Source organism: Dasypus novemcinctus, chromosome 3 (assembly GCF_030445035.2).
Source record: "Dasypus novemcinctus isolate mDasNov1 chromosome 3, mDasNov1.1.hap2, whole genome shotgun sequence".
NCBI classification, from domain to species: domain Eukaryota; kingdom Metazoa; phylum Chordata; class Mammalia; order Cingulata; family Dasypodidae; genus Dasypus; species Dasypus novemcinctus.
This window is the reverse complement of record NC_080675.1, coordinates 114328319-114354278: the sequence shown is the minus strand read 5'-3', so window position 1 is coordinate 114354278 and position 25960 is coordinate 114328319. Positions and strand designations below refer to the sequence as shown.

The following is a 25960-nucleotide window of genomic DNA, read 5'->3' as shown; positions in this document are numbered from 1 at the left end:
ATGTCCACTCCACCTCTATCTTGAGAGGGGGCTTAGATTACACATGGATGATGGATACAATTCTCCTGCTTGCAGTTGTAGGCACTCTCAGTTCCCTGGTGTGGTGATTGACCGTGTTCACCTCCCTGTTAGCTGACCTGCGTAAGTCCAACGAACCAGAGAGTAGGAGATGCAGCTCTGCTGAGGCTCAGAGCCCAGCTGCACATGGACAATCCAGAGATTCAAGTCTCCTGAGTATACACAAACCCTAGCACCAACCAAAGGTTCAGTAAAAGTGACAAGAGGCATGTGTAGAAAGGTCACATCTGAGTCCAACTCCATCACACTCAGGGACACAAATTCCAAAGTAGGGCCCACTGACATGGCACTGAATTCCAGAGCTTTCTACCATGACCATATCCCTGTGGGTCTCCATAGCCTTCAGGAGAACCAGTACCTGGGATTGTATCCACTTTGGCTGTTTCTGGTGTCCTCCTGAGGAGTGTGTAAGCATCACCCCTCTAATGACCTCCTGACTCTTTTTTGAAGACTCTTAGCCATATAAACTCAACTGTCTTTGCCATTTCCCCCTTTTATTCAAGGTCAAAAAGCAGTTTTTAACACATGATCCTACATGTGGGCTGAGATATTCTCCTGGTCTGAGTTGACCCTTTTATTCAAGATCTTTTTCTATTTACATCACCAGCTGATGCTTGGTAGTAATCCCTTGGCGCCAGGAAGGCTCATCTGTGGGAGTTATGTCCCAACCTAGGGGGAATGTAATGCATTTATATGCTGAGTTTGGTATTTTAGCAACTTTTTAGAATGCGTTAGCGTGATGAGAAATTTGTGGAGTGAGAGAGACCAGCTAGGAAACTATTGCATTAAATTCTTTTGAGTACAAAGAAAACTAAAAATATATTTGAAAAAACTATTATATGTATCCGAAGCTAATGATGCAGAAAATAAGAAATTATGTCTAAAGTTAAAAGAAACAAAATTAGAAGAGCAGATGATTCTAATTTGCTTAGCATTTTATTGATCACATACTGGCAAAATCTCATTTATTACTGACAACAATCTTATTGGTTACTGGCTCTAGTTTACAAATTGGAAAATTAAGGCTCACAAAATGTTAAGAAGTTTGCCCAAATTCACTCATCTAATAAATGAAGGGAAAGGTGGGGATCAAAACTTACAGGCAAAATTTTGAGTAAGAGTATTTCAGAAGTCAAAATGAGGTAGACCCAGAGTTTGAACTGAAGAAATAGAATTTTAGTAGTACTGCAGAAGAAGTGGTTATAGACAGTGCCTTCCATTTGGTATTTTGGTTTTTAAATGCAAACAGGGAAATTCATGAAAGTGTTTGAGTCATCTAGATTTTGCCATGTAATTTGGTGATGAGACATTTAGCATGTAGGGCTGAAAATTTTCGTAACTGAATAAATCGAGGAAGAGTAAATTTGGGAATTAAAAAAGATACAATTCTCAAAGATACTTAAGAAGATAGAAGTAGAGAGAAACTCTGAATATGGGATGCAAACAGAATAAGAGAAATGATGAGGAAATAATGAAGCCAGAATTCAAAATGGTAGCTATACTATCAGAAATGATAAAGGAACTTTGTAAGATCTTTGTCAAGAAAATCACAATTTATTAATTTAAAACAAAATGAAATTCTATATATTATACATCAAACTAATGGGGTGAATTTTTTTTTTTGATATGTATGTGTTTTTTTTGTTTTTTTTTTTAAGATTTTTATTTCTCTTCCCTTCCCCCCCCCCACCCCAGTTGTCTGCTCTCTGTGTCCATTCACTATGTGTTCTTCTGTGTCTGCTTGTATTCTTGTTGGTGGCACTGGGAATCTTGTCTCTTTTTCTTGCATCATCAGCTCTCTGTGTGTGCAGCACCACTCCTGGGCAGACTGCACTTTTTTTCACACCGGGCGGCTCTCCTTATGGGGCGCACACCTTGCATGTGGGGCTCCTCTACGCAGGGACACCCCTGCGTGGCAAGGCACTCCTTGCATGCATCAGCACTGCTCGTGGGCCAGCTCACCACATGGGCCAGGAGGCCCTGGAATTGAACCCTGGACCTCCCATGTGGTGTGCAAACACTCTGTTGTTGAAGAATAAAAAGCATAACCTTGCAAAAATACCTAACAAGTCACTCCTGCCCCTGCTTCTGTGGATCAGCCTGTGAGGGCATGGCCTTGCAGGAGAATATCAAATAAATAACTCCCACCCCTGTTTCTGTAAATCAGCCTGTGAAAACATGGCCTAGTAGGAAGATATCAAATGAGTGACTCCCCCCACCCACTTCTGTAAATCAGCCCGCAACCTTACAGGTTCATTCTGCCTCTGTAACCCCCCTGCTTGCAAAATATCACCTAGCAACACGTTAGCCGATGAACAAAAGTTATGCTGATCTCACCTGAAATCCTATATAAACCTGTGAGAACTGAAAAATGGGGCTCAGAATTTGGAGATGACTCTCCTCTGGGCCGTGTGCCCAAGCGTAATAAAACTGTACATCCACCTTTCTGGAGTGCCGGTTGTGAGTTTCTACAGTTCAGAACTCCTGGCTTTGCTGCAACACTATCAGTTGAGCCAAATCCGCTTCCCAATATATGTGTGTTTTAAAAGAATTTTTCAAACTCCCTTAAAATTGGATAAAAGTGTACTGAACTTCTACATACTTACTAGACAACCAACATGCCATATGTTAAATTTATTCCATGTCTCTATATGTACGTATTTGATTTCACCAAATAAAACTGACCCCCCCTTTTTTTACCAAAAAAAAAGAGATCAGATAGATGAGAAATAAATATGTATACAGACATATACACAGTATGCATTTCCTTTTGCCAAACCATCTGAAAGTAGATTATAGGTAACATGACACTTGATTATGCTTCTTCCAATAATAGGGACATTATCCTATACAAGTATACAATTATCAGCATGACATCTGAGAAAAATCAACATTAATTCAATACCATCATCTACATATAGTCCTTATTCAAATTTGCCTCATTTGTACCATCAATTTTTAAATCATACTACAAAACCATTTTATGAATCTGGGATGCTTTCTTTTACATAATAAAGTGACTTTGTTTACTTTTGTTGGCTTACTTTAGTTTTCTTTGTGGTTTAGCTTCTTATATCCGTGTTTGACAACAGCATCAAAACTTTTGGAGTACTTGAGAGTGACCCTTTTGATTGGGAGAAGACTGGAACTGATGGCTCCTTAACAACCACTACAACTTCTACAACTCCTCAGTTACATACCCGCTTGACACCTGCTGCAATTGGGTATGTCCTAAAAATATTTAGCAATGTCTTTCCTAGATACATTGTATTAGCAGAAATGTCTTATATATCATCCACATTCCCTCAGATTATCAAATACCAAGATTAGGGAAAACGCTATAGATTTCTTTGAATTAACATAGCTCTATGTATGCCTTTGTTTAATATTACTTTTTTTAGAAAAGATCTTACTATGAAATGGGAGCTAGAGCTTGTGTGACTTGTAGACATCAAGTTTACAATAGACTTTCTTCAAAATAATAAAGGGTACTTGTTTAATTCTAAAGAACATATGGAACCTTGGAAAGAATAAAGCACAATTATATGTAACTATACTATGCTTAAGTTTAGTAGGAAAAAAACAAGTATCATGTACCTCTTTTAAAGTCATTTAATTTTCAAAGTGGATTGGGAACAGTTTTGGGTGTATTTTTTCTTTAGTGATTGGTTTTTTTATGTTTTCTCCTCTACATGCAACAAGAGTGTTCCTTTTTTGATTTGGCCTTTCTTCATGACTCTTTTTTTTTTATCTGCTCTGGTTACAGTAAACTTTTGTTAAAAAATAAAGTGAATTGGGATAGTCATCCCAGATTGTTAGTTAATTAAGACATTTTATCTCTAATCCATAGCTTTGATTTTATATTAAAGATGGGGGTCACTGGGACTTGTAGAATGAATGAAACCTATAGAATGAGAAAACCTTGCACGGACCTATATAACTGGAAATTATATAACTGCTTATCTCATTCAAGAGTTTCCTAAATGTGGGATCCCGACTAGCAGCATCAGAATCATCATAGATGTTTGTTTAAATTTTTCATTCCTGGGACTCATCCCAGATCCCTGAATCAGAATGTCTAGGGATGGGACAGCAGGTGTTTCTGATGCTGATCTGGATTTGGAACCCACTGCCCTAGTTCAGCTACCCCATTTTACAAATGAGGATAGAATCCTAGCAGTGAAGTGAACTATCCATCTTTATATAATTTTAGTGACAGAGCTGGGCCAGTCTAGGAATTTTAATTCTTGTTTTACTGCTTTTATTCTTCTCCTTTGCACATTGCTAGAAGTAGTTCTCAAGCTTGAAAAAATCTAAGCAACTAGAAATTCAGGGTAGCTGAAGACAATGAAGGCAGGCAGCTCAGGTCTCCATCATACAATATTTCTTCCAAAATCAATGTAGAACAGCAAAAAAAGAAAAACAAAAACTATACAAAAACCATGTCCTTGACATATCTTGAAGAGAAAGGATGCCCAAATTTCAAAATAACTATAAGTTAAAAAAAAAAAAGAGAGAATAAACTGAAACATCAACTGCTGGTGCGAGATCTTTCTCTCTTGTGCTCCTGCCCATCTCACCCTGCCATGAGGCTTTATAAAGGCATCCCAAGAATAAATGTAGGGAAGAAGAAAAAGGAGCATTAGCCATGTTGCTTGAGATTGATCTAAAACTGCTCTTGGAAAGACTAAACCCATCCTAAGTATGAAAATGCTAAAAAAAAAAAAAAAAAGGGGGTGTATCAGATCCTGCACTATAGGGATGTAGGTGGTTTTTGTTTTGTTTTTTTCTTGTTTATCTGATTTTTTTAATAATTAAAAAAACAATGTAAAATCCACGTGAAAATTTCATTCAATAAATATTTGATCCTTATGCGGTTTGCTGCAAAAAGTGAAATCCATGATTTTAGAAATAAAACTTATCAACAAAGTAATCAGTTTCACACAGTTTCAATAATTGCAGTTATTTCCTTCAACTGTCTGTAGAAATTGCGAAACTGTGAAATTGTCATTTCAAAGGATTTGCTATTTACTTGGTTTGAATGATCTACCACTTTTAGTATCACTGCAACAAAGGATATTTAAGAGCTCTGCAATAGTTGGAGCTCACAGCCATACCCATTGTTCTTGAACTCTATAAGCTGGCGTGTGACCTGAGACTTAACATCTAGCAGAGGTTCGTTAGACCCCTCCATGGCTTTGGTAGCAGGGTATGTGAAAAGTTATTTATTTATATTGAAGTTATCATAGTGCCAAGAGTTATTGAAATTTTTCCTTGCATGTGGGGAATGAAAGGCACAAAAACTTGCAACAAAGTGAAACACAGATTACCTCAGACCAAGCTTTTGGGTAATAGGCTAAGCTTTAAGTGAAAGAAGGCAACAGTAGCTTCCCTCGAGGGGGTAAAAAAGGCCTTTAGGGAAAGGTAAAATAAAAAAAAAAAAAGACAAAAGTAGGGGAGAAACATTCTTCATCAACTGAGTGGTGAAAGAGGAAAGAAGATACAACAATTTGGATCCAGTCAGGAAAGAGAAACCACAATTATTTGAACTGGTAAAGATTTTTATATGAAGAATTATTACTTATGATAGGAAATTGGAATAACAAGGAATTGACTAGTAAGAAGTGAAGAGAACTGTGAATAATACAGGAATAGTAAATATTAGGTGCAGCCATGATCTTAGGACTTAAGACTGAGCACCCAAGGAAGAACTCTGCTCCTCCCCAGGGCTGAGATCCTAACCCTTATGAAGAGAGCACATTCATGACTCACTGGATGACAGAAAAGTCAGTGTGATCATAATGGCAGAATTTGCTGAAAATCTACCATCTGGAACTTGCCAGAAATCTGTCTTCTGGAACTTTTTTGAAATCTGCACTCCAGGGTCCCAGAGAAAGTTGTGCACTAAGTTATCCCCACAACTGCTGGGTAGTGGGGACTGCAAGGGTAACCTGCTGATTGCTGCTAGCTCTATACTTCAGGAGCCTGGTGTGAAGAAGCTACCCATGCTGCAGAGGACACTGCTACGCTCCAGAAGCTTGGTCCTGGGGGAAGCTTACATGCTAGAGTAGCTTGCCAAGCAAGCACACTGGAACCTAGAAGTAAAACACTCCTCTTTCAGTGTCTGTCCATTGCCCTTAATTAACAGAGTTCCTGATCCAGCTGGCAAATAAAAATATTTTATAGGCCCAGATCATTTCCACAAACTGGCAAAAAAATGGTGAATTTGTAGCTGAAAGGCAATAAATCGAAAATTGACAGAGGCAAGAGGAGAAATAAAGTTTAGCAATCTACAAGACAAAGAGAACTATAAAACCAGAGTTCACAAACTCTATCCTGACCACCAAAACAAACAAAAACCTGCTAAAGAATATGAATTTTTCTATACTGACAAAAGATATACCATTAAACTATGAATCTTATAAAATACTCCAATAACACAAAAATGAACCAAAAAGGAGGTTTGTGGGAAGAGGTGAACTAGGAAGCATTAGAATTCAGTTTTTCCACCAGAAAAACTATTAAACAGGCAGGAACTGACTGAAATAACTGTTTGAAATTCCAAAGGCAAGTAGAACACTGTACAGCATCCAGGGAGAAGTGGGAGAAAGAAACTGGCAAATTATTATAAAGACTAGTAAATTGCTCTCTCTGTGCAGCACTTACCATCACCCATCCCCAAGTCCCTGGCAGGACACCATGGGGTCCAGTCCTTGGCTCGTTTGCTGGTACCAGAAAAGGACTTAAAAATCCTCTTTCCAAAGACCAGGGGTTGGTATGACTGATCACTTATCATAGCTTTGGATTAGTGTCTTTGGATCGCAGGAGGTACGGCTCTAAGGAATCCTGCCCTGGACAAAGGTGGTGGTGGAGGAAACTTAAAGACACTGTGATTCCTCAGGGTTGTAGGGGACAGTTAGTTGAAGGGCTCCATTTGCTGGGTAGATCAAGAAAGTTCAGTTTGGGGATGCCATGGATGAAGTTACTGGTCCCCTTCCTGAACCCATTCCCAGGTCACTTTGGAGCTAATCTGTGCCCACTTCATGGTCCCTAGCCCTCTTTCAGCTAGCTAGGAAAGACTGACTTGGGAAACTCATCTCCAGCATGCTACCTCCCAGAATTGCCCTCCAGGCTAAAACAGCTTGAGATAACAAAAGAAATGTAAGAAACTGTAGCAGCAGACATTCTAGGACAAAGGTTTGCCTACTTTTAAAACCCAGGAGGTGGAATTCTGTTTCCTGAGAAATGGAAGCGACATTCAAACTCTTGTAAACAGAGGATATTGAAAACACCAATAAGCACAAGCCCAGGACAAGACACAGGCCCAGAAAAGACAGGGAAGACCCTGTACATTCGTTTACTTTGGGCAGACCTTTGTGATAGGAGAGCTGAAAATTTTTAAAAATCTCTGTCTTAGCACCAGCTGATTACAAAATCAAGAAACAGACATTTCAAGGAATAAATCCCAAAAGTTAACATTTTAAAATATTAAAATGTACTGTGTTCAACAAATGAATTCCAAAGAGGAAATGATCCAATGGAAGAGGGTAAAAATCCAGAAAGTATCGATGAAGAAGACCAGCATGTGGACACAACCAAACAAAGAATATTTTAAAAATGATTTTTAAAATGCTCCATTGTAAATCTGTGGTAATGAATAGAGTTGATGGTAGCACATTATAATGAGTATAACAAACACTGCTGATTGAGATTGTGGCTGAGAGGGGTAGTCTAGGGAGGTTAATGTTAATTGAAAGCCAGCTAGAGTATTATCTAGGGACTGTATAACAATGATTTTGGTGGTAGATGAGGATTGTGGTCAATAATACAAATACTTTGTACTACAGGTTTTAAGAATATGGTGATAAATGGGGAAAATAGAACTAATGTAACAATGTAATATATGTGTTGCAAAGGGAAAGAAGGTACTCTATCAATACTAAAGGTGAAAAATATGGTTTAGTTTTGTGAGATATAAATATGATTAAACATTTTCTTCATTTACTTCATTAACAAGGAGACTTTGGTCATGTCATTTAACCAATCTGTGCTCATTTATGTATCTTTTCTGAACCCTAGAGAAATAATTTAGTTTGTTTTTAGGATTAAATGAGATCTATGTACTTAGGCAGAATTTTTTAGAGTAGTGTTTTATAATTTTTTAAGCTGCTTTTATTTTATTTTTTGAAGTTAAACTTTTAAAAAAATTGTAAATGCTCAAAGGAGATGAAGCAAAAGGCAGAAAAAGAACCAAAGGATATCAGGAAAACACTGAATGAGTAATATGAGAATTACTAAAGAAAAAGAAATTTTTAAAAGAAACACAACTGGAGTTGAAGACCACAATAACTGAAATGAAAAATTCCCAAGAGTGTTTCAACAGCAGATTGGAGCTGGCAGAAGAAAGAATCCTCAAATTCAAAGTAGGATATTTGAACTGAGTTAGGCTAAGGAACAGAAAGAATGAAAGAATTATAAAAAGAAAAATAGCGTAAAACACCTCTGAAATACCACCAAGTGTACCAATATATATGTTATGAGAGTCCCAGAAGGAGAAGAAAGGAGCGGAAGGAATAGTCAAAGAAATAATGATAAAGAACTTCCTAAACTTAGCAGAAGATATAAATATGCACTTCAAAGAAGCTCAGAAAACACCAAACATAAACATGAAAAACAAATAAAACACCATGTTACATATTTTCATACTATCAATAGGACAAGGAGAGAGTTCTGAAAGCTGCAAGAGAAAAATCAACATTTTATATGCAAGAGAAAGCCAATTAGATTGAGTGCTAATTTCTCACCAGAAACCATCGAGGCAAGAAGACAGTGGGTTGAAATACCCGCTTCAAAACACTTTCCATAATGGCTAGAACATTTAGTCAGATTAATAAGAAAATACAAGGCTCGAACGGTATTCTAAACCTGGGATTCTTATAGAGGGGTCTGTGAGCTTGAATTGAAATTCAAAAAAACATTCTTGTGGGGACATGTTGGTACAGGTATGATATGTTTATGAAATAATACAAAGTATAGTGTTGACTCAGTAAAGGGTCCATGGTTTTCATCTGACTGACAAAGGGGTCTGTGGAACAAAAAAGTATAAGAATACCTGCTAAAACCAACTAGACCTAACAGACATGTATAGAACACTTCTCCAAACAATAGAATGCCCATTCTTCTCTAGTGCACATGAACTGATTATATGTTAGATGACAAAACCAGTATTAATAAATACAAACATATTGAAATCATGCAATGTATCTTCTCTGCCCACAATAGAATTAAGCTGGAAACTAATAATAGAGGGAGAAATGGAAAGTTCACAAATATGTGGAAATTAAACAGTATACACTGAAGAAAACAATGGGTTCATGAGGAAATCACAATGGGGAGTAAATATCTTGAGCAATGAAAATGAAAATACAGCAAACCAAAACTAAGGGATGCAGCAATGGCAGTGTGAGAGGGAAATTTTTTTTTTTTTTTATTAATTTTTTTATTTTTTATTGACTTTGTAATAATATTACATTAAAAATATATATGTGAGGTCCCATTCAACCCCACCCCCCCAATGAGAGGGAAATTTATAGCTCTAAATGCTTATATTAAAATGGAAGAAATAATTCAAATCCAAGACCTTATGTCAACACTGGAAGACTAGTGAAAGAAGAGCAAACCAAATCCCAAGTAAGAAGATGGAAGGAAATAACAAAGATTAGAGATAAATTAAATATGAAACAAACAAAAAATTGAATCAACAAAACCAAAAGTTGGATCTTTGAAAAGATAACAAAATAGACAATCCTTTAGCTAGACTGACAAAAAGAAGATACAAGTAACAAAAATGAGAAATGATAGGGCTATAAAGAGGATAGTATGAACAAATGTACCCCAATAAATTAGATAACCTAGATGAAATGGACTGATTCTTAGAAACACACAGACTACCTACATTGACTCAAGAAGATGTAGGAGAAGCGGATGTGGCTCAAGCAATTGGGTACCTTCCTACCACATGGGAGGTGTCAGGACCTCCTAAAGAAAACAAGACAGCCAGCTGATACGACAGGCTGGCACAGCGAGCAAGTGGAACAAGATGATGCAACAAAGAAATACAATGAGAGACACAACAAGCAGGAAGCAGAGGTGGCTCAAGCCACTGGGTGCCTCCCTCCTACATGGGAGGTCCCAGATTCAATTCCTGGTACCTCCTAAAAAGAAGACAAGCACACAAGGAACAGACACAGAGAAAAGACAGCAAGCGCAAAAAATTATTGGGGGGGGGGTGTGTGGCAGAGAGAATAAATAAAATAAATCTTTACAGAAAGAGAAAGAAGAAGAAATGGAAGAGCTCAACAAACCAATTGCTAGTAAAAATTTGAGTCAGTAATAAAAAATCTCCCAACAAAGAAAAGCCCAGGCCCAGGTGACTTTATTGGGGAATTCTACCAAGCATTACAAGAAGATTTAATTCCAATCCTGTTCAAACCCTTCCCAAAAATTGAAGAGAAAGGAACACACTGTAATTCATTCTATGAGCCATTATCCTAATACTAAAGCCAGAGAAAATAAATTATAAACCAATATTTATTATAAATATAGACCCAAAAATCCTTAACAAAATGCTAGCAAACCAATCCAGTAGCACATTAAAAGAATTATACATTATGATCAAGTGGGATTTATCACGGTATGCGAGGGTGGTTCAATATAAGAAAATTAATATAATATACCACATTAACTGAATGAAGGGAAGAAACTCCATGGTCATCTCAATTGATGCAGAAAAAACATCTGACAAAATCCAACACCCTTTCTTGATAAAAACACATAAAGCACTGGAAATAGAAACTACCTCAACATGACAAAGGTCATATTATGAAAAGTCCACAGGTAACATCCTACTTAATGGTGAAAGACTGAAAGCTTTCCCTGTAAGATCAGAAACAAGACAAGGATGCCCACTTTTACCACTGTTATTCAGCATTGAACTGGAAGTCCTTGCCAGAGCACTTAGGCAAGGAAAGAATTAAAGACATCCAAATTGGAGAAGAAGAAGTAAAGCTTTCCATATTTGCAAATGACATGATCCTACATACAGAAAATGCTGAAAAGTCCATAACAAAGCTCCTAGCACTAATAAAGGAATTTGAAAAAGTGCCAGGGTACAATATATATACCAAAAATCAGTAGTGTTTCTATACACAAGCATTGAACAATCTATAGAAGACATTTTTTAAATCTTTTTTAAATTTATATAAAATTTTAAAAATCTGTTTACAAAAACAACTAAAGAATCAAATATGTAGGTATAAATCTTACCAAAGATATGAAGACTTGCACACAGAAAACTATAAAACAGTGCTAAAAGAAATCAAACAAAACCTAAATAAAAGGAAGGATATTCCATGTTCATTGATTGGACAACTAAATATTGTTAAGATGTTAATCCTTCCCAAAGCAATTTGTAGATTCAGTGCAATCCCAATAGAAATAACAACAACCTTCTCTGCAGAAATGGAAAAGCCAATCGTCAGATTTATATGGAGGGGTAAGGGATCCTGAAATCATCTTGAAAAAGAAGAGTGAAGTTGGAGAAATCACACTTTCTGATCTTAAAACTTACTACAAAGCCACAGCGATCAATACAGAATAGTACTGACTCAAGGACAGACAGACATACAGGTCAATGGAATAGAATTGAGCTCAGAAGTCAACCCTGACATTTATTGCCAAATGATTTTTGACAAGGTGGCAAAGACCACTCAATTGGGAAAGAATAATCTCTTCAACAAATGGTGCTGAGAAAACTGGATCTCCTTTTGGGGAAGAAAAATGAATGAATCTAACTTCATATACAAAAATTATCTCAAAATGGATCAAAGACCTTAATATAAGAACTAGAGCTATAAAAACTCCTACTTGAAAATGTAGGAAATCATCCTCAGGACCCTGGTAGGCAATGGTTTGTTCAACTTAACTCCCAAAGCACAAGCAAACAAAGAACAAATAGATAAATGGAACCTCCTCCAAATTAACACTTTTGCGTCTCAAAGGACTTTATCTTGAAAGTAAAAAATCAACCTACACAATGCAAGAAAATATTTGGAAACCACATATCCACTAAAGATTTAATATCCAAAATATATAAAGAAATCCTTCAAATTAACAAAAAGACAAACAGCCCAATTTAAAAATGGGCAAAAGTTGAATAAATATTTCTCCAAAGAAGATATACCAATGAGCAGAAAGCATAAGAAAAGGTGCTCAATATCATTAACCATCCGGAAAATGCAAATCAAAACCATTTCACACCTATTAGAATGGGCACTATTTTTTAAAAAATGAAAACTCCAGGTATTAGAAGGAATGTGGAGACTTAGGAACACTCATTCATTTCTGGTGGCAATGCATAATGGTGCAGCTGCTTTGGAAAACAGCTTGGTGATTCCTCAGAAAGGTAAGTGTAGAATTATTATATGATCTGACAAACCCACTACTAGGTATACCCTAAAGAATTGAAAGCAGGTACTCAAACATATTTACACACCCATGTTCATAGTGGCATTATTCAAGATTGCCAAAAGATGGAAGCAACCCAAGTGTCCATCAACTGATGAGCGGATAAAATGTGCTATATACATACTCTGAAATAGTATTCAGAGTGGAGAAGGAATGAAAGCTTGATATATGTGACAACCTGAATGAACCCTTAAAACATGTTGAGTGAAATAAGAAGCCAGGCACATAAAGCAAACTCATAGAATCAGAATCTAGAATACAAGTTACCAGCATAGGGGTGGGGGAAGGATGGGAAATGAGTAGTTAAGGCTTAAATTATACAGAGTTCCTATTTAGTATGATGGAAATGTTTTGGTAATGGATGGTGGTGACAGTAGCACAACATTGTGAACATAACAGCACTGAAATATGTATGTGAATGTGTTTAAAAGGGAGAAATATTAGGTTATATGTATGATAACAGGATAAATTTTTTTTAAAATATCCATCTAACTACACAAATAATGAACCCCAAGATAAACACTGGACTATAATTATCAGTACATTTTTTTAAATTTATTGGAGTAAATCACTCATACATAAACATACATAAACAATAAGAGTATAGTAATAATTGTGAACTTACAAAACAAACATACATAACATTATACAGGGCTCTCATACCTCACCCTACCACCAGTCCCTTGCACTGTTATGAAACATTTTTAATTAATGAAGAAAGCATCCTTAAAATATTACTACTAACCAAAGTATCTTACATTTGGTATATTTTTCTCCCAATCTACCCTTACCCTTATTTTTCTTACATCATTTATACATGAACATACATAAACTATAAGTATATACTAAAAGTTGTAGGCTTACAGAGCAAACATGCAAAACATCATACAGGAGTCCCATACATCAATCTACCACAACTTTGTGTTGTGAGATATTTGTTACAAATTATGAAAGAATATCGTCAAAATCTTACTACCAGCTATAGTCCATATCTTATATTTGGTGTATATTTCCCTCAAACCTCCCTATTATTATTATTTTAAATATATTTTTATGACAGAAATTGTGAACTTACAGAACAATTATGCACATGTGCAGAATTCCCATACAATACCCTCTATCAACATACCACACCATGGTAGAACATTTGTTTGTTACAGATTATGAGGGAATATTATCAGACTATTACCACTAAACATGGTCCATAGAGTACATTTGGCACACTTTTTCCATACTCCCCCATTATCAACACAGTACATCTTGGCATAGGTGCATGAATATTACAGTATTGCTGTTAACCACAGTCCATAGGTCACTCCACTTGTATTTTTCACATGCTTCTTCACATTCCCACCACCCTGCAATAGTGATGTCATCTGCTCTAGCTCACAAAGGACATTCTTGCATCTGTAACATCAACCACAATTCTTATCCACCTCTAGGTTTATTGTGTTATTCAGTCCCTAGACTATTCTCCAGCTTTCTTTCAATTGATATTTACATCCCTAGGCTATCCTTTCCAGACACTTTTACAGTAAAGTTAATTAAAACCTACATTTATTAAGTATCAGTAGTCCATCTCAGTCCTCCTTCCTGTCTCCTTTAAGAATCTACCACCTACCACCAGGTCTTGAAGATGTTTTCCTACATTTTCTTCTAGAAGCTTTTATGGTCCTTTCTTTTATATTTAGCTTTTTGATCCATTTTGAGTTAATTTTTGTATAAGGTGTACAATAGGGTCTTCTTTCTTTCTTTTGTCTGTGGATATCCAGTTCTCTTAGCAGCATTTTTTGAATGAACTGTTTTTCCCGAGCTGGATGGATTTGACAGACTTGTCCAAAAACCACTTGACCATAGATGTGAGTGAGGGTCTGTTTCTGAACTATCAGTTCAGTTCCATTGGTCTCTCTGTCTGCCTTTATGCCAGTACCATGCTATTTTTACGACTGTAGCTAGGTAATATTCAAAGTCCAGAAGTGAGAGTCCTCCAACAAAGCTTTTCCTTTTTAAGATGTTTCTGGCTATTTGGGACCCCTTGCCTTTCCAAATTTGATAATTTTGTTTTCCATTTATTTTTAAAATGCTGGTGGAATTTTTATCAGGATTACATTGAATCTGTATATCAATTTGGGTAGAATTGAAATCTTAATAATATTTAGTCTTCCAATCCATGAGCATGAAATATTTTTCCAATTGTTTAGGTCTTTTTAAAAAATTTATTTTAACAATGCATTGTAGTTTTTTGAATAAAAGTTCTTTACTCCTTAGTTAAGTGTTCCAAAATATTTGATTTTTTCAGTTGTTCTTGTAAATGGGATTATTATCCTGACTTCCTCCTCAGATTGCGCATTGCTAGTGTCTTTTTTTTTTTTACACTTTTTAAACTAAAGTTAATAGATCACAAAGAACATTACATTAAAAAACATAAAAAAACATAAAAAACATAAGATGTTCTCATATACCCCACTCCCCACCCCCCACCCCATCATTTTTGTAAATTGTATTTTTTTGAGGATATATACATCACAAAAAAATGTTATGTTAAAAAAATAAAGAGGTTTCCGTGTACCTGCCACTGCCCCACCCAACTCCTCCCACACCAACAACCTCCTCCATCATTGTGGCGTACTCATTGCACTCGGTGAATACATTTTGGAGCAGTGCTGCCCCACATAGATAATAGTTTACCCTGTAGTTCACATTCTCCCCCAGTATATTCAGTGTGTTATGGCAGGATATATAAAGTCCAGTATCTGAGCCTGCAATATCATTTAAGACAATTCAAAGTCCCAGAAATGCCCCCACATCACATCTCTTCTTCCCTCTCCCTGCCCTCAGCAAATACTCTGGCTACTTTCTCCACCTCAATGCTACAATTTCTTCTATTAGTAGTCACTATAGTTTTATAGTAAAATGTCAGTAAGTTCACTCTAATCCATATTTTATTCCTCCATTCTGTGGACCCTGGGATGGTGATGTCCACTTCACCTCTAGATCAAGAGGGGGCTTAGATTCCGCTTGGATGATGGATGCAATTCCTCTGCTTTGAGTTGTTGGCAGTCTTGATTCCCTGGTGTGATGGTTAACCATCTTCACCTCCCTGTTAGCTGACCTGGGTAAGTCCAATGAACCAGAGAGTAGGAGTCACAACTCTGCTGAGGCTTAGGGCCCAGCTGGCACATGGGCAGTCCAGAGATTCAAGTCCCCTGAGTATGCACCATCCCAAGCGCCAACCACAAGTTTCAGTAAAAGTGACAGAAGAGGCATGTGTAGGAAGGCCACATCTGAGTCCACCTCCATCACATTCAGGAGCACAAATTCCAAAGTAGGGCCCTCTGACATGGCACAGAACTCCAGATCCATCTGCCATGACCATATACCCTGTGGATCTCCATAGCCTTCAGGAGAACTAGCACCTAGGGTTGTAGCTCTTTTGGCTCTCTTTGGGGACTAGTGTCTTTTAATGTGTATTTCACCTGATGTAAGTGTAGCTACTCTGGCTTTCTTTTTTTTTCTCTTTTTTCATTGTTGCATGCATGGAATATCTTTTCCAGCTTTGACTTTTCTGTTGGTATCCTTGGGTCTAAGGTGAGTCTCTTGCAGATAGCATACAGATGGCTCATATTTTCTTATCCATTTCACTGAATAAGATTTTTGTGTCTTTTGATTGGGAAGTTTAATCCATTAACATTCAGTGTTATGACTAAAGGCAGTTCTTATATCACCCATTTTAACCTTGGGTTTTATCTGTCATATTTTATATTCACCACTCTTTTGAAACTTCGAGTTACTTTTACTTATATTTTATGCATTGGTTTTCTCTTACTGCTCTCAGAATTTTCTTTGTCTTTGGCATTTGATATTCTGATTAGTATGTCTTGGAGTTGGTCTATTTGGATTTATTCAGATGAGAATACACTGTGCTTTTTGGACATTGATATCTGTGTCCTTCAATAGTCTGTGGAAATTTTCCACCATTATTTCTTCACATATTCCTTCTGCCCCTTTTCCCTTCTCTTCTCCTTCTGGGAGACCCATGACATGTATGTTCACATATCTCTTACTGTCATTTAATTCCCTGAGACCTTGTTCAATTTTTCCCATTCTTTTTTTCATCTGTTCTTTTGTATGTCCACTTTTGGAGGATATGTCTTCAAGCTCACCAATCCTTTCTTCTGCCTCCTCAAATCTGCTCTTATATGATTCCAGTATCCTTTTTTTTTTTTAAGATTTATTTTTATTTCTTTCTCTCCCTTCCCTCCCCGCATTGTCTGTTCTCTGTGCCCATTCACTGTGTGTTCTTCTGTGTCTGCTTCTATTCTTGTCAACGGCACCAGGAATCTGTTGTCTCTTTTTGTTGTGTCATCTTGCTGCATCAGCTCTCCTTATGTGTGGCGCCACTCCTGGATGGGCTGTGCTTTTTTTCCATGGGGCAGCTTTCCTTGTGGGGCATACTCCTTGTGCGTAGGGCACCCCTGTGCAGGGGCACCCCTGTGTGGCACCGCACTCCTTGCATGAGGCAGCACTACACATGGGCCAGGTCACCACACGGGCCAGGAGGCCTTGGGGTACCAAGCCCTGGACCTCCTATATAGTAGGTGGATGCTCTATCAGGTGAGTCACATCCACTTCCCTCCAGGGTTTTGTGTTTTTTTTTTAAGATTTATATTTATTTGTCTCCCCTCCCCCCCAGTTATCTATTCTTTGTATCCATTCACTGTGTGTTCTTCTGTGTCTGCTCCTATTCTTGTCAACGACACCAGGAATCTGTCTCTCTTTTTGTTGCATCATCTTGTTGTGTCAGCTCTCCGTGTGTGCAGCGCCACTTGTGGGCAGGCTGAACTTTCTTTTGCGCAGGGCGGTTCTCCTTATGGGCCTCACTCCCTGCGTGTGGGGCTCCCCTATGCAGGGGACACCCCTGTGTGACCCGGCACTCCTCGCGTGCATCAGCACTGCACATGGGCCAGCTCCACACGGGTCAAGGAGGCCCTGGGTTTGAACCGTGGACCTCCCATGTGGTCGGTGGATGCTCTATCCATTGAGCCAAGTCTGCTTCCCACTCCAGTGTATTTTTAATTTCATTATTGCCCGTTTCATTCCTGTAAGATCTGCTATTTTCTATGTATGCTTTCACATTCTTCTTTGTGCTCATCCAATGTCTTAATATCCTTAATCTCTTTAGCCTTCTCATTGAATTTATTAAGGAGATTTGTTTAAACATCTATGATTAGTTGTCCCAACTCCTTTATGTCATCTGGAAGCTTATCTTGTTCATTTAACTGGACCATATCCTCCTGTTTCTTGGTATGGATTGTACTTTTTTTTTTTGGTGTCCTGGCATCTGGCTTACTAAATGTGTTTATTCTGGGTGCAGTGTCTCTACTTAGTTTAGAGCTTTCTTACCCTTTCTCCCTTGCTGGTTGTGTAGTTGGTGCTGTAAGCTGTGGAGGCTCAAACTGCCCACAATGCCCAGAAACCAGTGAAGCTTCTCTCACGTTTCTTCTTTGCCAGGGGTAGGGACCAAGCCACAGCCATCTGTAATCCAATTCATGTAGGCCTAGGCTGTAGTTGCCCAGAGAGACTGATGAAGCTTCACACCCCTTCTCCCCCACCAGGGATGGGGATGGAGCTGCAGGTCTGGACAGAAATCTATGCCATGCAGGTCTAAAATGACTGCAGTTGCCTCAGTAAACTTCCAGCTATTCAGTCTGTGCCAGCTGAATGTACCTGTAGTTACTCACAAAGACTGGTGCAGGTTCCACCAACTTCCTCCTTGCCAGAGGAAGGAGGAAGCCTAGGCTAGGGCAGCAGTCCAATCTGGGTGGAAAGAAGGCAGTTCCTGCCATCACTGTGACTTTCAGCCAGCCTGCCTTCCCCTCATGCTGGGGGTAGAGTCAAAATTATCAGTACATTTTAAAAATGTACTTTCATCTATTGTTAACAAATGTTCCACACCAATGCAAGGTATTAATAATAGGGTGGTATATGGGAATCCTGTATTTTATGCATGATTTTTCTGTCAACCCACAACTTCTCTAATAAAACAGAAAATGAACAAAAATATTTAAAGATCTTGATCTATAAAAGTTTATTGTAAAATAAAATCAGAAAACAAATTCAGTCATATCAACTGAGGAAATTTCAGGAAACCTATCATGAAGAAGATTAAAATTAATGTAAATTGCAGAGTAGGTATAGCTGTGTGGTTGAGCACCTGCTTCCCACATTCAGAGTCCCGAGTTCAATCTCCACTACCTCCTAAAACAAACAACGACGACAAAAGTAATGAGACCACTTTGAAGACCTCTATGCAAATAAATTGGAAAGTCTAGAGGAAATGCATAATTTCCTAGGGAAATATAGATTACTAAAATTGGCCACATTAGACAACACTGACTCCAAGCCCCAGTGCCACTCCCAGGGCTCTGGACCATTTCAACCTTGGACCCCCTCACATGGCTCTAAGGTATAAAGTTGGGGCACGAATGCCAGGTCCAGTTGGTTGCCAGCAGGGACCACTTCATCAATACTCTCAGCATCAAACGTCTACTTTTTCAAATTTTTGGCTTCCTGAGTAACAAGAAATATCATCTCATCTTCCATCTGGCAAAGACAGAGTGACAGTGTAGCCAGATTCTGCACACTGAGGACTAGGAATAGGCAATGGGCATGATGCAGGTCAGCCAACTAGACTTCTTCTGGATGCTGGACCAGAGTTGTGATGGTCATCTGCAGCTCTACAGGTCCTGGCCCAGACTCACCTAGGAAATGGACAGTGAATAGCTCCAGAAAACATTCCGGAAATGTGCACTGTTATCAAGACTAACACCAATAGTAACAGAGTGCTGAGCTTGCAGGAGTTCTCTGACATGAATCTTCTGGACTTCCACAAGTACATGAGGAGCCACAAGGCAGAGGCCAGTGAGCTGGTACGGAAGAGCCACCACATGTGGGTGAGGGTGCTCATATATCATGTGCACCATCTACCAGAGGGTTTTGTGCCTCACCCGCCTGACACCTGAGATCATGGAAATCAGTGACCCACTGCAGTTTGTGCAATATGGTGAGAGAGGCCACTACCATGCCCACATGAACAGCAAGCCATGTACCTGGAGACCACACCAAGCTGGTAGCCAATAAATCTATACCCTTCGAGACCTCCTGCCGCTACAAGATGGTTCTCTTTTATGTTAACAAAGTCACTGGCAAGGATGAGATTGACTTCCCTGTAGCAAAACAACACGACCTATGATGAAATGAATCTGATAAGGGATGATGTTGACCTCCGTTAAACTTGTAGGCACCGTGACGAGGAATTTGGATGTCAACCCTAGTAGTACACAAAGTTTTGTGGTACAACTACCTGCCTGAAGGGCAAGGCTATGTGGGCAATAAGGATGACTATACTGCACAGGGGTTGCCTGGTCTCATGGCACCAAGTGATTGACAACAACTAGATCAGTGTGGATCCCAGCCATGTGCAAAGGGTATATTCTTCCAGCAGAAGATGATGTACTTCACCAAAGAAGGGGGCATGGACTCGCAACTCAAGTGGGCCATGGACTCAGCCTACCATGATGCATGTGTGGAACTCTTAGGGGAGGGTTGACTCTAACCCCCAGTTGTGAGGTCCCTGAAATCCAAGACTTTGGAGCCTTTCTAGCAACCCTTCCTGCTATAAACCCAAGGCCAGCCCAGGGCCTTGCCCCACCCTACCTCCAAGTTTGATTAGGGCACAATTTCTATATTCATGTTTTTTATTGTGTACAGACTCATGCTATCCCCAGAAGTTGGATAAAACCACACGACTTTGGCAGGACAAAAATAAAAGACCATATTAGAGTTAGAAAGTTGAAACAAAAATTTCTATAGAAGAAATAAAATTACTGAGGAACTACCCAATATAAAAACACCAGAACCAGATGGTTTCACAAGGAAATAAAGCAACTTATGATATTGATTCCTAAACCTGATAAAGATAGTACCAAAAATAATAAAATTACAGACCAGTATCATTCATGAATATTGATACATGAATATTAAATAAAATATTAGCAAGCAGAGTTGAACAATACATTAAGGAGATAATATACCATAGCCAAGACAGATTTATTAAAGGAATGCAAAATTTCAATATTAGGACTCATTAATATCATTTAATCTTTTTTGATAGTGTTGTAACTTTTTTTTTTTACCAGCATGCCCTCTGATTGTTTTTTGTTTATGTATTTGAAGAGTGTTGATTATTTATGTTAACTTTGTTTTATGCACTTTTTTATGTGTGAGTTATCTTTAACATTGATTCTCTTTGGGGTTTCCACTATTCTACTATATCATTTACAAATAGAGATAATCCAGAGGTCAGCACACTTTTTTTTTAAAGGACCAGACAGTAAACGGTTTAAGTTTGTGGGCCTCATACTTTTGCAGGTACAATTCTTTGTTGAGTGCTAAAATTAAGTGGGAAAAAGTATGATACAAAACAAGGTATTCACATGGTTTCTAAGTATCAAATTTTACAGTGGAAATTAACTTGGCTAACCACCATAACCAAGTGATCAAAGTTAACATCACAGTAATAATTCATGTCGACATTTACCTCCTAATGTGATGTACAGAGAAGGGCACAATGTAATTCTTGCTAAACATATATAACCTCAGTCTAATCATGGAAAAAATCCAGAGATAATGCCGAACTGTGAGATATTCTAACCAATAACTGGCCAGTCAAGATTGTGTAAGATAGGGAATACTCAAAGGGAACTTGACAGCTAAATAGAATGTGGGATCTTGAGTTAGATCCAGGACAAGAAAAAAGGGCATTGGTGGGAAAACTGATGAAATTCAAATAAGATTTGTTGATTGGTTAATGGGATAATATCGATGTTTATAGGATATTATCAATGTTTATTTCCTGGTTTTGATAATTGTACTTTGATTTGTAAGATATATTAATATTAGGGAGAGCTGGGTGATGGATATATTGAAACTCCCTGTACTATTTTTACAACTTTTCTGTAAGTCTAAAATTATTTCAAAATAAAAAGTTTTTAATATTGCATATGATTAAAGGAATGGTAAGGGAAGTTTATAATGTCTTTTTTTAATTAGTATTGAAAAAGTCTTTAGCAAGTAGTAATGTAATATATGTGTACCATAACAAAAATATGTTGAAAAATTGATTGTGTAAAGCCCACAATACTAAATTTCTTAGTTGAGGGAGAATGCCTTGGATTTGGAGTCTGCAAACCTTTTTGTAATGACCAGATAAATATTTGTGGGCTGTACAGTCCCTGACACTATTACCATTGCAGACATGGCTCAATTGTGATAGAGCATCCATCTGCCATGTGGAGGGTCCAGGGTTTGATCCCCAGGGCCTCCTGACCTATGTGGTAAGTTGGCCCATGCATAGTGCTGCCACGTGCAAGGAATGCCATGCCCCACAGGAGCACCCCCACATAGGGGAGCCCCACATGCAAGGTGTGCGCCCTGCAAGGAGAGCCACCCCACATGTAAAAAGCGCAGCCTACCCAGGAGTGGTGCCACACACACAGCTGGCGCAGCAAGATGATGCAACAAAAAAGAGACGCAGTTTTCCAGGGCTGCCTGATAATGCAAGTGGACACAGAAGAACACACAGCTAATAGACACAGAGAGCAGACAATGGTGGGGCGCGGGGAGAAGGAGAGAGAAAGAAATAAAATAAGTCTTTGGGGGGAAAAAAAAAACTACAAAAAACCACTAGAGCAGCCAGAGACACTATCTAGACAAATAAGCATGACTGTGTTCAAGTTAGTAATTTTTCTTCATTTTCAATGCTTTGGAACAATTTATAGAGTATCGAGACTATCTGGTCTTTGAAGGATTGGTAGAATTTTCCCGTAAAACCATCAGGATCTGGTGCTTTATATGGGATAGTTCCTTAATAACTTTTGTTTCTTCTATAGAAATTTTTCTTTTTAAACTTTCTAATTCTAGTGTGGTCAATTTTTGTAATCTGCCTTTCCGTAGGAAACCATGCATTTCATCTAGGTTTTTAAACTTATTTGCATAGAAGTCTTCAAAGCAGTCTCTTACTGATTTTTAAAATTTCTTCTCTTTTTATGGTTATTTTCCCCTTGTCATTTCTTATTTTTTTTATATTTGTGCTTTCCCCTTTTCTCTTGACCATGTTTGTTAGTGATGTGCCTTTTTTTAAGAATTAAAAAAAAATTTTGTTTCTTAATTGGGTCTAATGTTCTTCTATTCTCTACCTCTAACCTCTGCATTTATCCTTATTAGGTCTTTTCTTATATTTTATTTTAATTAGTGGGTTATTTCCATTTTTAAAATTTGGAACTTAATTTTCATTCTTTCATTTTTATTGATAAAATTATTTAGTGACATCAGTTTTCTGTAATCTGTGAATATATCTGTTTTATACCTATGTATAATATAGATATGTTAACATACACCTTCTTGCTCATTTATATTCCTGGTATATAATTATTATATGTTGTTTTCCTGGGAAGGAATTATTTCTTTCCATATCTCCAACTCCAGATTTGGATCAGAGTTGTAGAAGAAGACAGTAAATAATTGTTATGGAAGAAATAATAGGAATAAACTTGAGAGGAGAATAGCAGACTGGGTCATGTGGGAGATAGCATGTTTGGAGAAAATGGGCTAATTCCTTGAATTCTCAGGAATTCACAGGTGCAGGAGTGGTTTCTTTCCTGAGGAGTAAAAGAAGAAAATGCCAAAGAATGTGGGATAGTTGAAGAGAAACAGAATGGTATCTAAGCATAAGGGAAAAAAGGATTTAGAAGAACACAGTGATTAAAATGGAGAAAAAAATGTGCAGCTAGTAGACTGAGCTTCCTGAGTTCAAATATTCATCCATTTGCCTTTCCCTTTCTTTAGGGAATAAATCTATATGTTGTGTCCATTGTAATTCCTTGAATGAGTAAATAAAGTATATTGAACTCATATCTGAAAAAAGCATTTATTGTAGCTAGTTTATTTCTGATCTTTAATTACCTTTATAATAAATCCTTTCACTTGAAATATTTTAGCCCAAACTACTGGTTTAATATGTTCCTAGTGTCAGAACTACAGGGACTTTAACAAGGCTATAAATTTTTTCTGAGAAGCCATCATCAGTGTTTTTCTAGATATATACCTATAAATATATATAAATATAAGATATAGCATAGTTTTTATTGATCAGATGCCTGCTTATTTCCATACTACACTTAACATTTTCCTGTTTGTAATTTTTGTTATTCTCTAAGAAAAATAGGTAAAGAATAGACAATACTATCACAATTGACGAAGACTTCTTGGAAAATAGACCAAATATTCTTTTGTTTTGGAGTGAAGTTATTCAAATCTTTATAAATTTTTTGTGGAAATGTAAAATGGTACAATTTTGGAAGCAATTTAACCACTTCTTATAATGTTAAACATATATGTGTTATTCAGCCCAGTAATTTCACTCCTGGATATTTATTAAAATAAAATATCTCACAAAGGCTTAGACAGAAATTTTCATAGCTGCATGATTCATGATAGTGAAAAGATCAGAAACAACTGAAATGTCCATCAACAGGTGAATGAGTAAACAAAATGCTATGTATCCACACAATGAAATACCAGTCAACAATAAAATATAATCAATTACTAATACATGCAACAACATGGATGACTATCAAAAGCATCATGATAAATTAAAGAAGCCAGATAGAAAAGACTACATAAATGTACAGGTTCATTTATATAGCGTTTCTTTCTTTCTTTTTTTAATTTTCAAATTTTTTAAAAAGATAATTAAGATAACATAAATATTACATAAAAAATGTAGGGAATTCCCATATACCCAGCACCCAACACTGCCCACATTTGCCCCCATTAGCAACATCCTTCATTAGTTTGGTACATTCATTGCAATTGATGAACACATTGGAGCATTGCCGCAAAGAATGGATTATAGTTTACATTGTAGTTTACACTCTTTCCCACGCAATTCTGTAGGTTATGGCAAGATACATAATGGTCTTTAACTGTTCTTGCAATGTCATTCAGGACAATTCCCAAGTCCCAAAAATGCCTCCATATTATACCTGTTTACCCTCTCCCTGACTTAAGAACCTCCAGTGGCCACTGCCTCCACATCAATGATAAAAGTTGTACCAAATATTTTTTTTAAATGATGGTCAATTCAGTGAGTTATTGTACTGGAATCTGTATTTTAAAGACAGCTTGAGAATTCTGAATTGATCAAATTTTTGACGTTTTCTTCTGTAGAACTGGCTTGGCCTAAGTTTATTAGGAATTTTTTTCTTTTTTGTTTTACTCTCTTAATTGTATGTAGGCCTCCTCATTTAAATCCAGAAACAAAATGTAGGTAGGTTTCATAGTATTTTTCATTTTGGTGTTTTAAAATTCTACCCTTTTTTGTCCCACATTTTTAGAATTGCCAATGCCACTCCCATCCCAGGAGACTTGCTTCGAGAAAATACAGATGAGGTTTTTCCAGATGAACAGCTCAGTGATGGAGAGAATGGTATCCCTGTTGGTGTGTCACCAGATAAATTACCTGGATCTCTGGTACAACCTCGTCCCCAAGAGAAGGATGTCTGGGAAGAGCTGGATGCCAACAGGAACAAGATAAAGCTTGGGATTTGTAAGGTGTGTATTTCTTACATAGGAAGTGATATTTTTGTATGTGCTTATTTTTTCGTCCTCTTGGCTATAGCAAAATCTCATGATTCTCAAATCTGAATAAAAAGTGAACAGAAACAATGTATTGCTAGTTACTTAAATATTTGTAAGTGCAATATTTTGGTCAATTTTGCCCATAACACACGGCTTTTATACACCAAACATTAATCTTCATCTTGTATTTTGTGAGAAAGATGAAAGTATTTTTTAAGAAGTAATAATCAGACACTGCAACTTAAAAACAGATGTCTATAGGATAGAAGCTAATAGTCCTTACAAATGTGACAAGATTCTGGGCCCTTTTTTGAGGGTGGACCCGTGGAACTATGAGCACCCATTCTAAAAACTTCCTTAAATAGATGTATCAATCTTATAAAGACAAAGAGAATCTTGAAAAATAACCTGATTTTTCCTTCATTAGGATTGCAAGCAGGTCCATTGTCAGTATGGAGACAGAGATAGGTTTCTTAATTAAATGGTTAATTCTTAGTTTTCTTGGGTCAGATTACCCCAAACTTTTTTTAAATCCTATTGCTCCTTGTCATTTACCTTTTCATAGAAGATAAGGTGAAGGAAAATGGGATGGAGAGGCAATGACTCACAAATGAATTAGTTTGGGTGTGCTTCTTTGTTATTTTTATAAAGGTTTGCT

General features: G+C 37.3%; 1 protein-coding gene and 1 pseudogene across 1 annotated transcript in view; both read left to right on the top strand.

Annotated features, from left to right (window-relative positions):
- The window catches only part of TTBK2 (tau tubulin kinase 2), a 298458-nt gene that overhangs the window by 228573 nt on the left and 43925 nt on the right, over window positions 1-25960 (top strand). The window contains 2 exon segments of the mRNA XM_004466708.3: window positions 3145-3302; window positions 25059-25275. Coding sequence (XP_004466765.2) covers window positions 3145-3302; window positions 25059-25275 — 375 coding nt within the window.
- On the top strand, window positions 18941-20212 carry LOC139438187 (transmembrane prolyl 4-hydroxylase pseudogene; annotated as a pseudogene).